Here is a 17,088-nt window from a genome sequence, read left to right on the forward strand (position 1 = left end):
ATGAGCTGCTGGTCCAAAGTTGCCAGTGCTATTTCAGGCAGCAACACCTACGCTGTAATCCAGAGGGCTGTATTTTCCCGCGGGCACTTCAAAATCAGGCCTCCCTTCTCGCCTCACAGGCCAGCTGTAACCAACCTGGCTCCCAGAATGAACAGATAAACAGCTCCCAGCATTGTGTGGCCACTGAGTCCAATGCCACAGCCCCAGCATGTTCCTGATTCCCACCGAGACCAAGGCACCTTCAGACTGGAAGAAAAAAAAGACCTCATCTCACAAGAAGCACCTACTGCAACAACAGGTTCTCTGCCTGCAAATCCTCCTGGGGATCTGCCACCACCAGATTACTTGCCCAGACTAAGCTAGCTAATCCTACAGGCAAGTTGTGTACTTTGTCCTGGAACTCTGAAGCGTTTTCGGTGAGGTGCTTCAGGAGATGTACAAGCTCTAATTAAAGCTACTTTGCAACTTCCTGCATATGGAGGCAGGAAGATATTTGTTCCTCTGTGAAAGCAGAAATCAGAGCCCAGACAGGTTAAATCCCCACCAGTGAGAGCCCCTCCTGTATACAGGGATATCTGCAAATATATCTTTTGTACAGGAAGCAGACTCATAGTGGAAAACAGCTGATGACACAAGCAACCCTTAAAGACCAGGAGGATCAGGACCACAGCCCCCTTTCTGGACTCAAATCAGGAGTGGTCCCAGCAGGGATACCATGCCACACAGCCACCCCATCAGTGAGAGCCAGCGCCGTGTCTTGCACCTATTTCTTCCTCCTTGATCTGTGCATGTAGGCACAAAGGAGATAAGAGACCATTCAAAATTAAGGAGCTAAAAGATGTAAAGAAAAGAGACATGAGGAGAAGCAATAACAGGAATCATTATATAACAGTATGAAAAAAACAATAATAGTTCCAGTGCAGAAGAGGTTTTAAGATGGGCAAGTGGGTGGTGAGACCCACAGGATCCTGGGCTGAGGTACCAGCTGCTTCCTGTGTGCCAGGGAGATGCAAACCCACAGCTGGGCGGAGATGCAGAGGCTGCAAACCTGTGGGGTTTGCAGGTAGGGAAGTTCAGCCTCCAGAGACTGCCCAGCAGTGGGATGGCCAAAGTGAGAATCCCCCTCCCTGAATCCAGCACGGGGGGGGGCAGACACAAAGCAGTCCAGGCAAGATCACGCACACACACCAGCTGCACAGACCGGTTTTCCTGTTCTGCCTCCTGCACCCCATGCTACTCTTCCCTCTCCTCCAGCTGTCCTGTCTCTGCCCAACAAGGGTCTGGGTCCTGTGCAGAGCCTCACCACCCACTTTCTCTCTTCCAAGCAAGCTGTATAAACAGCAGAGACTGTTCCTTGGAGAAAGACACAGATGCTCCAACCACAGGCCTAATCCTGCAACACATCTTGGACCTTGGCAAGCAGTGAGAGCAGAGTACACACAGCATCTTAGCCTGTGAGAAGGGGATGAATCACTAGAAAACAGACCCAGGCATGGAGCCAGAGCAGGGAGAAGATGGTCCTGCAAGGCCTCCATCTTTGGGAGTGGGGGGGATTAGAGTGATTAGAGCCACGAGGTCCCTCTCCACCCACTCAGGAATGGCCCCAGTGTCTGTCTCCCTGGCTCTGTAATATCCCTTACAAGGCTGCAGCCTGGCTGTCCCTTAGAGCACACGTGTGCCTGGACAATTCAACCCCTACCAACTCTGGAGTTGTCCACAGGCCCCGTCTGCAGTAAGAAATAGCCCTGCACCCCTCTGGATCTCCCCTCCCAGCACAAACCAAAGAGCAAGAAGGCAGACCATGGCCTGGTTTCCCAGTCCACGCACCTTTCCAGCAGCTTGAATCAGAAGATCCTGCCAGGAATGTCACCTTCAGAAGTAACCTCCCAGCTGAACCAAGAGCATGAATTATTTGGGGAACCACAAGTTCAACAGGTTAAGGCTCCCATTTAATCTTTGTCACTGAAGCAAACCACAGTTATGACAGTTCCCAACCACCAGCTTTTATGTTTCTTTTGCAATCTGCCGTACAGCTCTGCTGAGACAATGCTCCCAACAACCTGCAGAGTCCCTTAGCCAAGGAGTCTATTCAGACTATCAAAAATACAGAAACAAAAGCATCAGCTCCAATAAGGTGTCACAGGCAGAATGACATCCCTTAACTTGTTGTTACATCAGCCTACACATTAACACTTTGGGCCTGATCCAGGAAGCAATGGAGCAGCCTCCGTTCCTCTTAAAGTCATACCCTGCTGCTCAGAGATGCGCAAGTTTGGAATCCTTCTTGCTTTAAAAAAAAAAAATAAAAGCCACATACCTTTTGCTGTGCTTTCACCTGATGATGAGACCACAGTCCCCAGAAATTCCCCCATTTACCTTCCTTTTAACCCTGCAACAGCTATTTCACTAAATCTTCTATGTCCACAATGGCCCACATACAGATGCACGTGAAATTAGTGTCTCCCAAATTAGTTTTCTTGTATGCAGTCCTAGCCCATTTTCCTCAACAACATATTATTATGTGCAAGGTTCCACCTTTCTCCCAGGAAATGCAATCTTCTAAACTTATCTTTTGGATAACTAAAAAAAGAGACAGGTCTGGCTTTCAAAATCGGGGGTCAGCAGTCCCGAATGGCAAAGTATTTGCCCCAGAAACATCTAGTTAATAACACAACAACAACAACAACAACAACAAAGCAACACACATATGTTCATTACAGAGCTAAGTATAACTTGACAAGGCACCTTGCTTTTTATGAGGCAAAAGGCCAATTAACCCGATGAGGAAGTACGGCATGCTGTCATTGAGCGGGGAACCTGGATTCCTTGGAGGTATGCCCTGTATATCTTCATAACCCACCAAACATGAGAGATTCAAATCCATTTCTGATGGCACAGCACGACACTTGGAGCTCTCCAGGTTAACACCAGCCTTCTGCAGATTTTGTGACACAGTATCTGAGCATTCAAGCTGGACGAAGGGCCAGCCTTGCATTTTTGTAAGCTCAGATCCTAACCCTGGGAAAATGCAATCATTGTCGTTGCCCAGTCCCCCACTACCCAGCCTGTCACAGATATTTGCCCTGCTGGAGGACAGCAAGGAAAATTCAGGCACAAAAGGAGTAATGCTCCAGCAGGCACTTCCCTGTTGAAGTCATTTCATAACCGCATTCACAAAGGTGGTGGAGGATCAGCATACAGCATGCACGGAGATCAGCGCGAGTGCATTGATGGGAGACATCTAAATGCGCTGAACGAACAAAAGAAAACCAACTTCACAACGTGACGCCGTTATTTTGAAGGAGGCAAAACTTCCCGGCAGTTAGGGCACACCTGGAGAGCCAGCATCTGCCCCAGGCCCCGCATCCCGCCGGGAAAGAGCCCCTCTCAGCATCAGTAAACATGCCCGGGGAGAGGAACGCATCAGACAGCACCAGCACGCACAGAATTAACGGAGCCACCACCGCACGCCGGTAGCGGCTCTCCCAGCCGGGGGCTGCCTGCCATCACCAAGGCGAACTGGGGCTCGGGGCTGCGCTACTGGCACGGGGCCGGGGGGCCGGGGACAGGCCGGGACCTTTAGCTGGGCGAGCGGGGACCCCGGGGCCAGGGAGGAGCGCGTCTGCGGCGGCCAGGCCCGGCGGAGCGCATCGCCCCCGGTGCCAGGCGCGGCTCCCGGTGCCGGTCGGGGGGCGATCGCCGGGCACCCCTCAGCCCCGGGGGTACGGACCTGTCGCCCCGCGGCTGCCCGGAACGCGGGCCAGCGCTCCCCGCCGCCGCTCCATCATCGCCCCCCGCCGCCGGTCCCGGCGCCCCCCCGGCCGCCGCCCCCCGCCTCCACGGCGCGGCCCGTACCGCAGTCGGCGCAGAGGATTCGCGCCACGTCCCGCTTGAGGTTCTTGCCGCTGGTATCGAGCGGGGCGAAGGCGGTGCGGAAGACGAGCGGCTCCTCTGTGGGCTCCAGGAAGAAGATGTAGCGATGGTTGCGCTTCACTTTAAAGCAGGGCGCCTTGGAGCCCACGCTGATGAGCTGCTCCCGCTGCAACCCGCCGCTGTTGAGGGGCCACAGGTCGAGCACCTTGACCAAGACACCCCCGGAGGGACCGGCGGCTCCTCGGCTGTCATTGCCGCCGCCGGCGGGGGGACCCACGGACTGCACCTTGCCCTCCAGCACCACCGCCGCCGAGTACGCCTGGTCCTGCACCGACTTGAGGCTGGGCGAGTAGCAGGCTAGAGAAACGCCGAAGAGCAGCATGGAGAAGCCGGGCGCCGGGTCGCGCCTCATGCCGCCGGCTACCGCTCGCTCCCCGCCGGCCCTGCGGCGGCCGGGCTGCGGGGCTGCGGCGCGGCGGGCGCGGCGGGGCGGAGCGGCGCGGCGCGGCGTAGCACGGAGCGGCGCGGATCCTCCTCCGAGCGAGGGAGGTGGGATGCTCTCACAGCCGCCCCTTTCCCCCGGGATGCTGACCCCCACCCGTCCCCCCAAAAAGGCGATTCCCTGCCCAGGGACTTCCCCCCCGGGGATGCCCGCTGCAGCAGAGGGGATCCCTGCATCCCTGTCTCCCGCTCCTGCAGGGCCTGGAGGGTCACCGGGGATGGAGCCAGATCGTGTTGCCTCCATCTCAGCCATGGAGCCAGCCTTTCGCCAAGCTCCCAAGCCTTCACAGACACCCCACCCCACCCCCACCCCCCCACGATGCCACCAAAGATGCACTCATTTTGGGGCAGCTGTAGGTAGCATGGGGCGTCATATGCAGGACCCAGGAGCCAGGGGGTTCCTCTTTGCCCGATGTTTTTTTGGAGCTGGGAGATTTGTGCCTGTGATTCCCTGCACACCTGAAGAAAAGGCATTAACATAGAGACAAATGGAGTAAGGTAATAGCCGAGGAGACAAAGCCTCCTTTCATGCCCTGATCCCTGCTGTCTCTTTTTAATAAACAAGTGCTCTTCCCCTGCAGTTGTTTCCAGGAGGAGTCAGTTTAATCTCCAAAAAGTGGCTTATTTGGATTTATTTTCAAAGCTGATCCTGAAGCATCTGTACTCCCAAAGCCTCACTGCCCAGATGCTACAGTGTGGAAGGGATCTAAATGCTAAAGATGCTAAACTAGCAGCAGAGGATTTCATTATTTGTTGTTGCACTAGATTCTGCATTGAAGGGGAGCAGCCATGGTCCCATCGCAATGGAGGTGACCTGGAGGCAGGAAGGCTGAGCTCAGCCTTGTCTGAAGCAACGGATTGGGGCACATCCTGTAGCAGGGATGCACAGCCCTGCCTGCACTGCATTGGAGACACAGCCCCCACCCCAGTGGCTTTACAACCTCAAGAGAATCGCTTAGCACACCCCAAACGATGGCAAGAGCCAGGTCTCTGAGGTCATCAGTGAGAGCAGAAGAGCACAGATGGCAGGACTGAGGTTTGCTCTCCATTTTACATGGTGCAGTCAGAATCATCAGGAAAAATGGGAAGGGAGCAGAGCTGCTGTGCCCAGCACAGGCAACCAAGCACTGCCTTTTCTTGTGTTGCCCTGGCTCCGCTGCCTGGGGTGGGAGCCAGCATTGTCCCACCGTTGGCACATGACAGGACAGCCCCAGCCCTAGCACAGCTCTGTGGCTACACACAGAGCTCTGTAGCCATGGAGCAGCCACAGCTCTGTGTTGCCAGCCACAGCTCTGTGTTCCCCCTCTCCAGGAAGGCTAACAGCTCTCTGAATAGCTCTGCCATTGCAGGACTGTGATGCATCAGAAGCAGTGCAGTGTGTTAACAGCAGGGCTTGGGGAGCATTTCTTGCATGCATTTTCTCTTGCTAACTGTGATTTTCTGTGGCTTTCTGTTTTCAGATTTTTCTGAAAGCTTTTTCTTTTCCCCTGTTTGGTGACCATGCAAAACTGCAGAGGAACACAGGCAGAGGCAGAAGGGACCAGAAGTGTTTCCCACGGCAGAGGCAATGCCAGTATTTTGGATTCAGGAACCTGCTTGGAGGAGTAGAGAAACCACCTGACTTCTCTCTGCTTTTGACACAAGTCTCTGTTGAAATTCCTCTTTCCCTAACATGTTGTTCAGACAGCAACACAGATTCTGCCTGAGAAGGAAGGAGATATCCGATAGCATAACTTGATCTGGAGCTCTCCCGCTCTACCCTGCTCCTGACTAGAAAAGATGGTGTAATGCCCAGGCATTTGAGTTGCTAATTCTTGTCTTCTCCCTGTTTGCAGGTTGAAATCCCAGTGGGGCCACAGTGGTTCAGCCACTGGGAGAAATTCAGCAGTAGATACCTGTGAGACCTCTGGGGCAATTTTGAAAAGGGAGGTTTTTCTCTGCCTCTGGGGCATTTTGGAGTCCAGGACACTTGGCCTCATAAAAGGGCACTGGCCACATCTCCTTTTAGCAGTATTTTTCCTGCTGTTCAGCCTAGCTGTTGTGAAGAAACTAGTCTTCATCACCAGAGATGCTTGCATTTCTATTATCATTTGGGAAATAGTTTAGGACAAAATCCCTTCCCCCCTTCACTGCTGCTTCTCCCATATAACTAGAAAATAATTATTTTCTGTAGGTCCTTGGGCATTTTGACATATGAACAAGGCAAGGCCCTGGGTGCAGTCAGCAGCCCAATCTGAACACTGGTTTTGAGAGAAGGGAGCCTAAATAACATACTTCTAAAAATATCTCTCTTCAATTGCCTCGCAAAGACTTGACCCTCGTTCACAGAATAACAGGATAACTGAGGTTGGCAGGGACCTCAGGAGGTGTCACAGCAGGGCCAGCTAAGGTAGGTCACTCCGGGTCATGCCTAGCTCAGGCTTGAACCTCCCTGGTGAACCTGTTCCAGTTTTGACTGCCTTCATGGTGAAAAAAGCTTTTCCTTATATCTAATGGAAATTCCCTGTGCTCCAGCTTGTGCCTGTTGTCTCTTGTCCCCACCGCATCTGAGAGGCTCTGCCCCTCTACCACCACTCCCAGGTGGCTGCCGGCAGCACCAAGATCTCCTCTTCTCCAGGCTGAACAAAGCCAGCTTCCTGAGACTCTACTCGTACCTCCTGATCTCCAGCCCCTGACCTCTGCTACTCTCATTCCAGGCTGTCAATGTCTTTCTAGTGCTGGGAAGTCCCAGTTTCAACCCAACCTCCAGCTGGGATTTCCAAATGCCACACAGAGGGGGGATCTCTTCCCTCACACTGCTTGCTGCACCCTGGCCATACAGTGGGTGTTGTGGGCTCTATGAGAGGTTCTGTTTATTAGGGTGAAGACTAGCAAGGAGCCAAAAGACTCCCTCAATGTGCTGGTATCAGATGGCTGATCCTCACCTGCAAGTCACACTTGAGTTCACTACAGGTCCCAAAGGAGGGACCTAATTCGTCCCCCAGGGCTGGAGGGCATTTCTTCTAGAGGGATGCTGGGGATGCACAGGGAGATGGCCCAAAGTGTGCAGGGACAAGGCTGGCTATTATCCACTGAGGACAGCAAAGCCAGGCAGGAGGTGGTGTGGTTTTGCTGATAGGAAAGTGCACAGTTAGAGTGATGGCTTACTTCTAGCCTGCCCATGGACTGATGATACTGCGTCACATCCTTTTCTAACATCTTCCCCCAGGCTTTCCATTGCCTGGTGGCTTAGGCAGTGATCTGTGCAGGGTCCTTCTCTGCTTCTGGGCTGTACCATGCATCCCCATGTGGCCTCCTGGCCACAATGCTCTTTTCAAAACTTTCTAGAAAGAGCTCAGAAAAGCAAGTACGCTGGGGCTCAACAGTTGTGCATTGTTGTAGGTCAGGGACTTGCATTGCTTTTATCTGCATGGGGAGATGGACAAAAAACTTTGGGCTCCAAAGCCAGTTTGCCAAATAGTACTTTTTAAATCTCATCCTTTGCTTCTAGATGCATTTTCTGCAGCTCCCATGTCTGCTCCTCAAGGTAGGGAATGCTATCCCCATTTTGCTGTGTCTGCATCACCAGCCACCGCATCTTTGGGGCCTCTTCTGCTACTCTTTCTGTCTCAGAGAGAGTTTTCTCCAGTTTTGTCACCATGGTTGTTAGCTGACATCATCCTTGCTTAGTCTCAAGGCTGACACGTATTTTCAAATTTTCACCCTGTTTTAGGATGGTCAAAACTGTGGCAAATTTAAATACTTCCCAGCTTCTCTCTTCTGCAAAATCTACTGCACCTTTCAGTAAAGAGGTTTTGTGTTTGTCATCAACCTTTCTGCACCAAACCATCTCAATGCAGCTGTTCTTGAATGTTCGTGTCTCTGACCCATCCATACCTCTTTCCTTCTAGGATTTTATTTCTTCATCTTCCATATTTTCCCTTTGTCAACCAGAAAAGTCAGTTCATTCTGCATTCAGGCACAAGTCAGGATCCCTCATGAAGAGCCATTATTTCAGAAAACAAGTGTTTCATCCCCTGGCTGCTTTAATTTCTCCAAAGCCCGTCACTCCCCTACCTCTCTGCTGCAAAAACCCATCTTCTTTGCCACCCTGAAAGGGAGAGGGAGCATCTGAGCTCAGCCCCGATTCCACCCTGCCTGGAGCTCCCCAAGATCTCAGCAGCACTGTCAGAGGCCTTTACCCCTCAGACAGCTGCTGTGGGGGCTGGTTTTTCATTCACCTCTTAATTTTGCTCCTGCAATTTCCCAGAGATGCCTGCAAAACAAAGCACTTCTCAGGTCTTTCTCTCCCTCTGCCCAGGGAGCTCCTGGCATAAAGACCCCTGCCTGGTGACAGATGCCACAAAGGGCAGTGTCCCAGTGTCCCTCCCCACCTCAGGAAACCCTGCAGCTCTTCTGTGAGGAGAGACATTGACCCCCAACAGCACAGGCAGGTGGGTTGCACATCTTCAGCATCTTCCACAGGTTGTAGATCCTCAGCCTCCTCCACGTTAGTTGAAGACACGTTCCTGCAGATCCAATGTGGGTAAGTCCTGTCAAAGAAATGGGCCTTTTGGTATAATGAGGAACAGAGCATCTGCCTTTCCACCCCACGGCATTCTGGATGGGCTGGTGTTATCCAGCATGGGATTGTGCTAAGCTCTTCCCTGCTTTGGGTGAGCCTCAGAGGCATGCGTGCATTCAAAGCATGTCCCTCCATCTCCCTCAGCCCTCCCCAGCACCAGCTCTATCCTGGTCCCCTGCAGTGACCCTGGAGCCCTGCTGGTGTGAAGATGGCAGGCTCAGGAGACACCCACCCATACCCCAGCCAAGAGAACATTATTTTCCTTCCCTGTGGGACATTTCTTCCCTGCAACAGTCAGGTATTTTACAAAGGCTTAGAAACATGCCCGAACACAAACAAATCCAGTGCAGGCATTTTTTTTCCCACCTCAATGTCTCCTCTGCAAGGATTTGGCTTGTTCAGCTTGGAGCTGTCCAGCAACAGTGGTACGTAGCCCATGGAGAGCATCAGTACCTGCCACGCAGGGCAGGAGCCAGCCCTTCACCAGCACACACCAGACTCCTGGCACCAGGGAGACACTGCCACAGTCTTGGGTGAAACAAGAAAGGCAGGTGATAAACAATGAACTCAGAAATTATACAGAAAAAGCAAAGCCCAGCACCCAATTTGAGACTCCAATCTGGAGATTGTCTAAGCAAGAGCATGGTCAAAATAAACTATACCTGGCAGTCCTTCCAGGTAGGTAAGTACTGGGATTGAGAGAGACCTCCGAATTCTCCTGTTCCACTGGCCTGTCAAAGGCTCCAGCAAGCAGCATGGCTCCAGCAAAGGAAACCAAGACCCACCTCAGAAGTCCTCCACCAGCAATGCTGTCATGGTCTCAGTGCTTTCCTCGGCTTACCCATGCCCCACTGTGTCTCCTGCCTACTAATGCCACCTTCCGGACCAGTGCCAGCAGGGGAAGGCAGAACTGAGGGATATAGCTGTAGGCACCAGTGCTGCCTCTCCCAGAAAGAGACCATCATGGCTTGGAGGCCTGATCCAGCTACCCCTCCTTCCCTGAGCTGTGAGAGCATTGTCCTACTGTCTTTCTGTGAGATGCTCAACAGTACAAAGAAAAGAAAGAGATCATATTTGCTATTGGGAGACAAACCAGTACTTTACTAGAAGGATGAAACCCATCCTGAAAAACCTTTTGTGTCTTGGCACATGGCAACTGAAGGGAAGAAAAATCAAGAGCCAAGTGGTTTCTTTCACATAGCAGAGAAGCTATTACAGTTCCCTCCAGCCCCTCTGTGGCATATTAACCTAGGCGCAAGGAAGAAAAAAAGCCACTCATCTTTCGAGGAAATGTTGAGCCTTTTATTTGCTGCCCTCCCCAAGAAACTCATTCACTCCTTGTCCACCCACACGAGCAGGAATGATGAATGAAAACAAAATATAATCAATTCATCCTTCCCTTTTTCCTCCCAGCCTTCCAATCAGATGTTTCAGTCCATGCCTTAGTACCCAAATTTTGCATGTTGATCATTCTGATGGCATGCCTATACAGCCTTGGCTCACTGTGCCTCTCACACACTCTGTTTCTTAGATACGTACATCTGCATCCAATACATTTATCAGCAGCTCCAGCTTTGGGAGGATTTCACACCACTCAGGGTAGAGACAGAGGGGAGCCTGCCACTGAAGAGCAATTGCACTGTCATCCCTGCCCACCCTGCCCAGGGCCAGAGGACTCCTTTTATGAGAATGGCAGATGCGGACACCAGCAGAAAGGTGATGATCAGCAAGGCAACACTTCTTGTCCCCCAGAACAACAGTGTTGGCCAGGCACTGTGATGTGTCACCAGAAAGATGACACATGGGTGCAAAATGGCACCAGCGGGGGCAATGCTCCCTGCATGAGAGTGTATCTTCACCTCCTGGGCACTGCAGACCCAAATCTCCAGGCTACCAGTGAGAGACCCCTCCATCCCAGAGACTCTCCCCCGACACTGGATTTCTCTGTCAGCCACTCTGATTTTTCTCTCTCTCTTCCCTTCTCTCTGCATAACCTCCTTACACCCCCCTGTGTATTAAACTGTAACTATTACAGTTGTGCCAGTGCATCAGATATGTCCATGCCCCTCCAGTTCCCTTCTTCGATAAAGTCCATACCAATTATGTGTTGCTACATGCATATCCTGAGCCAGGAGAGCCTCTATTTGAAAGAACTATAAAGAAGTATTGTAAAGAAGAAAAATTAAGAGCAACATCTCCAAATCACAATGAAAAATGCAACAGTTGAAGCAATCAGCTATTGCCAGACAAACCCATGACATGATATACCATTGCAAAGGTAAAAAACAGTGCTGGTCATAAAAGCATCGATACAGTTTTGCCTTCTCTAACAATGCTGCTTGTCTAGAGAGTGAACAATGCATCTCTAGAGGGCATGGAGGCAAAACTGAGAAATGGGTGCCATCACAGTGATAAAGTTTGTCCTAAGCTTTAGCTTAGGTGAGGGGTTTCCAGGTCATCTGCTGCAAGATTGTTCTCATGGATTCAAAACCAGTTCAGCCCCTGCTTTTGGAGGTGGCATTTCAAACACCACTTGTTTAAATTTTTGCTGTGAAAGCAGACGAAGCAGCCTGGAGGGATCTGTGACAGCAGGGAACCCTCTCTCTGAAGCAGCACCGTGTATCGACAAGAGAAACTCTCCATGTACAGCCCCAGTAGTTCTGCTTGGAGCACCTCTACCTGCACCCCAATTTTTCATTGAAAAATAACAACATCAACTGGGGGGGGAATACAGGTGGGTTTTGCTCAACCTGAAACCCCCATTTTTTGACCAACAAGCAGTGTATCACAACACTGGTGAAAAACCTTTCACACCAAGCTCCTGTCAGAGACACAACAATGTGCACAAAGGGCCACCTGTGACGCTGACATGGGAGCAGCCAGGCCCAGCATGGGTGGCAACTTCCTTTAATATTGCACTTTAAGCTCATAATGACACCCCAAATTCTTCATGGCAACTGCATCTCACAACAGAGCAGAAACTCTGTGCTACAGCATCAGCCAAGCATGACGAGGGAGGCTTCTCATGAATTCAAGGTGGCAGTTGATCCAGTTAGCGCAGAGGTTTCATGTTTTAAATGCCCATATTCAGCACCTCTCCTCCCCCCTTCAGGACACCTCAGAGCTTTGTATGGGCAGCACATTGCAGAGATTGGGGTGCTGGCTAAGGGGTGCAAAAAATGAAGCTGATGGCCATGGGGCAATGTCAGCAAGTTTGAAACTGGCGGTGTATGTGCATCCAGTGAAAAACTGATGAAAGCGTTTCCATGAAAGCGTTTCCATGAACAGCTTTCTGCATTGCAAAATATATGTGTCATTGAGGTGAACTGGGCTGCTCAGATCCTCTGACTGAGTGCTGAGGGCTGTCTGCAGACTCAGGAAAATGTTTCCCCCTCACACTTTTGCCTGTTTTGTGTATTTTGATGTAAAAATATGCTGAGTGGGTATATACCTTATTACATGTGTAGGAAACACAGAGAAGGAGGACTTGAGGTGCCACCACATTAATAGAGACAGACAAGGCTCCTTGTCTAGCTTTGCCTTTGATTCCCTGTTTGAATATTGTGTGCCACTGTTTAGACAAGAGACCTTCTCCGAATGACTTCTGAGATTCAGGAGACCATTTCTGCAGCAACAAGTTAATGCTTGCAGGCACCCCATGGCTGGAGAATGCCCTCGATATGACAGAAGTGGTAACCTGTTTAATGGATTCAAATAAATAGGAAAGCCCAGGAGCTGAGGTGGCAGCATCTAAGCCCTGTACTGAGAGGTGCAGAGACCTTACAGCGAGATTAAATATAGGTCTCACAAACCAGAACAACAGTGCTTTTACTGAGAAGAAAATCAAGCCCTGGAGGAAATTACACAATATAAAGCTTAGATTTAAAATAAATGTGAAATGAGTTGGTGGATTTGGGACCAGTTCCTTATGGAAAAGTTTTCACGTCAGAAAAATCACTTGATGAAACTGGCTGTTTAATTAGCAGTTTTGGCAGGAAGCCAGGAGGATTGAAGGGGTGCTGTAGCTTCATCCCTCGCCTTGCTATCTTGCCCTTTGCAAGGAGGGCTGGGATCCGGAGGGGGGTGAGCTGTGCACAGGCTGCTGCATGTAAGGCACAGGAAAACCTGGAGATGGGACCTAAATGTTCCCCTCATGACTCATTGGCATGCACTTTCCCGGGAAGATCCTACACCCACTGAAGACAACACCCAGGCAGGACAACACCCACAGCCTGGGCCTTGGCACAGGCTGTGACTGCACGGAAGGAGCCGAGCCATTGCAGGAGGAGGGCTGCCAGACGTCTTGGGTCCTCCCCAACATGCCACATGCAAGCTCTGCTCTTGCAGCCTGGAGTTCAATTCAGTTGATGCAATGTCAAGGAGGTGGGTGTGGGGATGAAGCCTCTGTCCTGAGACAGCTGCTGCAAGCATGTCTGCCCTGGCTTAGTTATCTGTTGCCTCTGCTTTTTCCTTAAGCATCACCCTGGCATTTTTACTCATGCCCATGGATGTGTAAATCTTGCAAATCTAAGTGATCCCACATCCCTTAGCGCAGACAGGTCCTTGGACTCTCTCCCTGCCCTATGAATTTTTGGTCGGCTCCTCTGTTAGCTCCCCAGCCACATCTCCTCCCTGCAGGACAGGTTTCAGTGGCTGCCTGCACACCAGCCTATTGTCTTGCACCTGCTGGGGGGCCAGGCTAGAACCACCAGCCCACCAAGGGCATCAAGCTTTTAGGTAGTAAGGTCCTGAATGCAACCTCCCTGCTGTGATGCCCAGGTAGGGAGGCTGGATCCTACCCACAGGGGCACACCATGACACTGCCACTGTTCTCACCCAGCACTCCTTCAGCCAGTTAAAGGAATTCAAATTAAAAAATAAAGACCAAGTTGTTTTTCCTTCTCCTCCCTCTTTCTTTCCTTGCTTCATATCACACTGTAATCCTGTACTTCGCAGTTTGTGTCCTTATGTCTCCTTTTCTCAATAAATTAATGCAAATTATTTTTGCTCCAAGGTGGAGTGTGGAAGTCTCACTCTGTGCTGAGCTTGAGAGCAAAACACAGGGCCCAGGAGGCACATGAGCTCCTGCTTCCCTGGGGAGTGATGGGATGAATCAGGCTCCTAAGCCCCTCCAAGCATGTGAGCCTCAAGTTTCAATTTTCAGCTCCATTTTCAGCTCCCTCTCCTCCCTGCAAAGTCTGTTCAACAGCAGTGGGAGGTTACAAATAGAGCAAGGCAGCTCACCTGCTGCATCTCACTTGTGTGATCCATGGGCATGCACATGTGTGTGCCGGATCCTCCCTCCACAGGCCCTTCACGACTTTCCCCAATGTATCCATGGAGTGATGGCCACGTGTCTTTCCCGGTCTGTAGCTCCCTCCTCAGCCCTTTACCGTGCACATCCTGGCTGCAGCTGAGGACACAGGCAGCAGCACCACAAGCGTCTGCACTGAGATTAACCCTGCAAAGTCAGGGACAACAATTTGTATTTCCTCATCCAAAATTCATCGTCTGGGAAGGCTGCCAGGCCAGCTCTGCCAAGATAGAGGCTTCAGTGGGAGTCTGCTCACTACAGGAGTGATGGGGTACAGACATCACCACCACTTACCTGGCCCAGGGGATACTGTTACTGCCTGCTCTGTCCTCTCATGAAATGGTGTTAATAAGGGATCACACATACATGCTCTTTGGGTTGGGGGCACAGGGACTAAGAGGAGGGATGAAGGGAGGTGGTCTCATTTAGTCTGGCTGAGAGGAGTCTAAGAGCTGAAGTAATGGTGGCCAAAAACTACCCGGAGGGCAGGTACAAAGGCAACAGAGCCAAACTCTCCTTGGTGGGGCATGTCACAAGGGCCAATGGTCCCATAGTGCAGTTTGGGATGCTTAGATCATCCAGATGATTTTTCTTTCCTAGGAGGTGGTGTATTCCTAGGAGAGAGCACAGCATGGGGGCAGGGGTCCTCCATCATTGGGGGTTAACGAGGCTAAGCCCAACGAGGCCATGGTCATCCTGACCTAGTGCTGGTAACAGTCATGGTGCAAGCAGGCACTGGCCAGGAGTATCCCAGGGCTCCCATCCCACTAGCCCTTCTAGGACCCTGTGACTTAGGGATATATGAGCTCTAACCAGTCTGGCAAGGCTACCTCTCAACCCGGAACTGTGGGGGGAGATGCTGGCTGCCTGTGACACAACACAGAGCACTTAATCCCTACCTGTTCCCCTAGCAGGAGTCATGACTTCTCCATGTGGGCAAGCAGTGAGGACCTGAGGCTCCCAGACCCCCTCCAGAGCAGGGCTCCGGCACATCCCTCCCACTTCCCCAGGCTGGGGACAGCTGGAGAGCCAGCAGGAGCCAGAGTGCGCAGGGAGCCATGGCCCCAACCTGCGGGGTACAGTCCTTCACAAACCCCCCTGCCAAGCCCCTCACACACCTCCTTCCTCGGGGATGCTCCCTGCTTCTTCCCAAGGCAGGTCTGGGCTGGGCCAGGGGAAGGTGGGGCAGGCTCTCTCCTGTCTCAGTGAGAAAGGCCCGACAGCAAATGACTTGATAAAATAGCTGTTTTAATGAGGCAGAGTAAAAAGAGAAAGATCAAATGCGAGTAAATCTTATATCCCTTCAGATGCAGGGCACCCTGTGTTCGTGCAGCATCAGATGGACCCAGGATGGATATTCCCACAGTGCTGCACATATCCCATCCCTGGAGAGAAGTTCCTCCTTTTTGGTCCTTCAAGCTATTATATATCCTTCTTTTTATTCTATCTTATTAAAGCAGCTATTTTATGAAGCCATTTGTTGTCGGGCATTTCTCATTGAGATGCAGAAATAACCCTCTCTCCCACCTCACCTTACCCCCCAGTGCAGAACAATGTCTCCCTCGTATGTGCTGGAGCCCCTTCCCTTTCCAGCCCCCAGCACTGATTTCAGCAGAACAAGGGCTGTGGCTGCTGTGCTGGCTGCAGACTATCCCACAACTCTCTGGCAAAGCCAGCTTGCAAATGCTCCTGTTTTGTAAACCCTTTTCCTCTCTAACACAAACTGGGTCTTACCTGTTCCACAGTCTCTTACCTGCTCCATGCAAACCTTGCAGGATCAGAGCACTGCGTCTTCCCACCTGTACCACATGCTATTTGCAGAGCAGCTGTAAAACAATTAATTTTATATAATTATTGAGAGGATGTTCATGCTTCCTGCACACTTAGACACCACTTTATCTCAATCATGCCAGGGCTGGTCTATAATTGTCTTTTTAATGAGTTCCCAAAATATTCTCATAAGCAATATTATCAGTTTACACCATAAACACAAACCAGCCCCTCTAGCTAGACATACTGTGAGAGGTTGAAACCACCCTAATGGTCCCTGAGGAGGGAGAAGGACTTCTCACTGTGCCAGGTGCATTTCTCAATGGTTCTAGGTGATCCCTGCTCTCCCCAGCAGCAGGATTTGGGGGAGCCATGGATTTACTGTGGTTTTCTCCTCCTCCTGGCCTGATTGAGTCAACTCTTCTCCCTGTCCCATCCACTGCAGGGCCTGCACAGCCCCAGCTGGGACTTGCTGATCTAAAAGCATAGAACCAGCAGACGTTCTTGGAGCCCACGTCTGATCCAAACATACCCGAGGTGCTGGGGTAGCTGCCGTCACCCCTCTAGGACTGGGCCACAAAAATGCCCCACTCTCTTACACCAAGAGTCAGCCCAGCAAATGCCACCCTCTTGTACTCCATCCCCCTCCAAGGAATTGCCTCATAAAAGTTAAGCTATTTCCTTGCTGACACCATGCCAGAGTGGACCTTGCAGCCTCTTTTGCACTCTGGGAAACCAGAGTATCAAGAGACCCAGTATCTTTATAGAGTTTTTCCCATGGCATCTTGCAGGGAAAAGTAAAGAGATGTTGTCTCCATGGTAAAGGTCTGGCTTATGGCCCAAGAGGTTTTAAATTAAACACCCCTTCAGCAAAATCCCAAGACACCGAGACAAGTTATGGGACAACATCCTTGAGCTGTTAGTCTCCAGCTATGCCACGGAGAGCAGGCATCCCAGGTTTTCAAGCCCTAGCCAGGTCTCAGCTGGACAGGAAGGAATCCCACCAGCTCCCAGGGCCATGACGATGTCCAGAAAACATCCCCGAACCAGCTCTGAAAGAGAGGAA

General features: G+C 51.3%; 1 protein-coding gene and 1 long non-coding RNA gene across 2 annotated transcripts in view; both read right to left on the bottom strand.

Moving 5' to 3' along the window:
• The window catches only part of NRG2 (neuregulin 2), a 175,421-nt gene extending 171,136 nt beyond the window's left edge, over positions 1–4,285 (bottom strand). The window contains exon 1 of the mRNA XM_072872698.1: positions 3,856–4,285. Coding sequence (XP_072728799.1) covers positions 3,856–4,285 — 430 coding nt within the window. The remainder of the gene's footprint in view (positions 1–3,855) is intronic.
• Positions 4,286–8,290: 4,005 nt separating this feature from the next.
• Positions 8,291–15,677, bottom strand: LOC140656464 (uncharacterized). Its single transcript, XR_012044090.1, has 3 exons — positions 14,183–15,677; positions 9,305–9,466; positions 8,291–8,906 (listed from the first exon to the last, which is right to left on the bottom strand). It is a non-coding gene; the product is annotated as an uncharacterized lncRNA (long non-coding RNA).
• Between the last annotated feature and the right edge of the window lie 1,411 nt (positions 15,678–17,088).

Source organism: Ciconia boyciana, chromosome 9 (genome assembly GCF_034638445.1).
Source record: "Ciconia boyciana chromosome 9, ASM3463844v1, whole genome shotgun sequence".
Lineage (NCBI taxonomy): Eukaryota > Metazoa > Chordata > Aves > Ciconiiformes > Ciconiidae > Ciconia > Ciconia boyciana.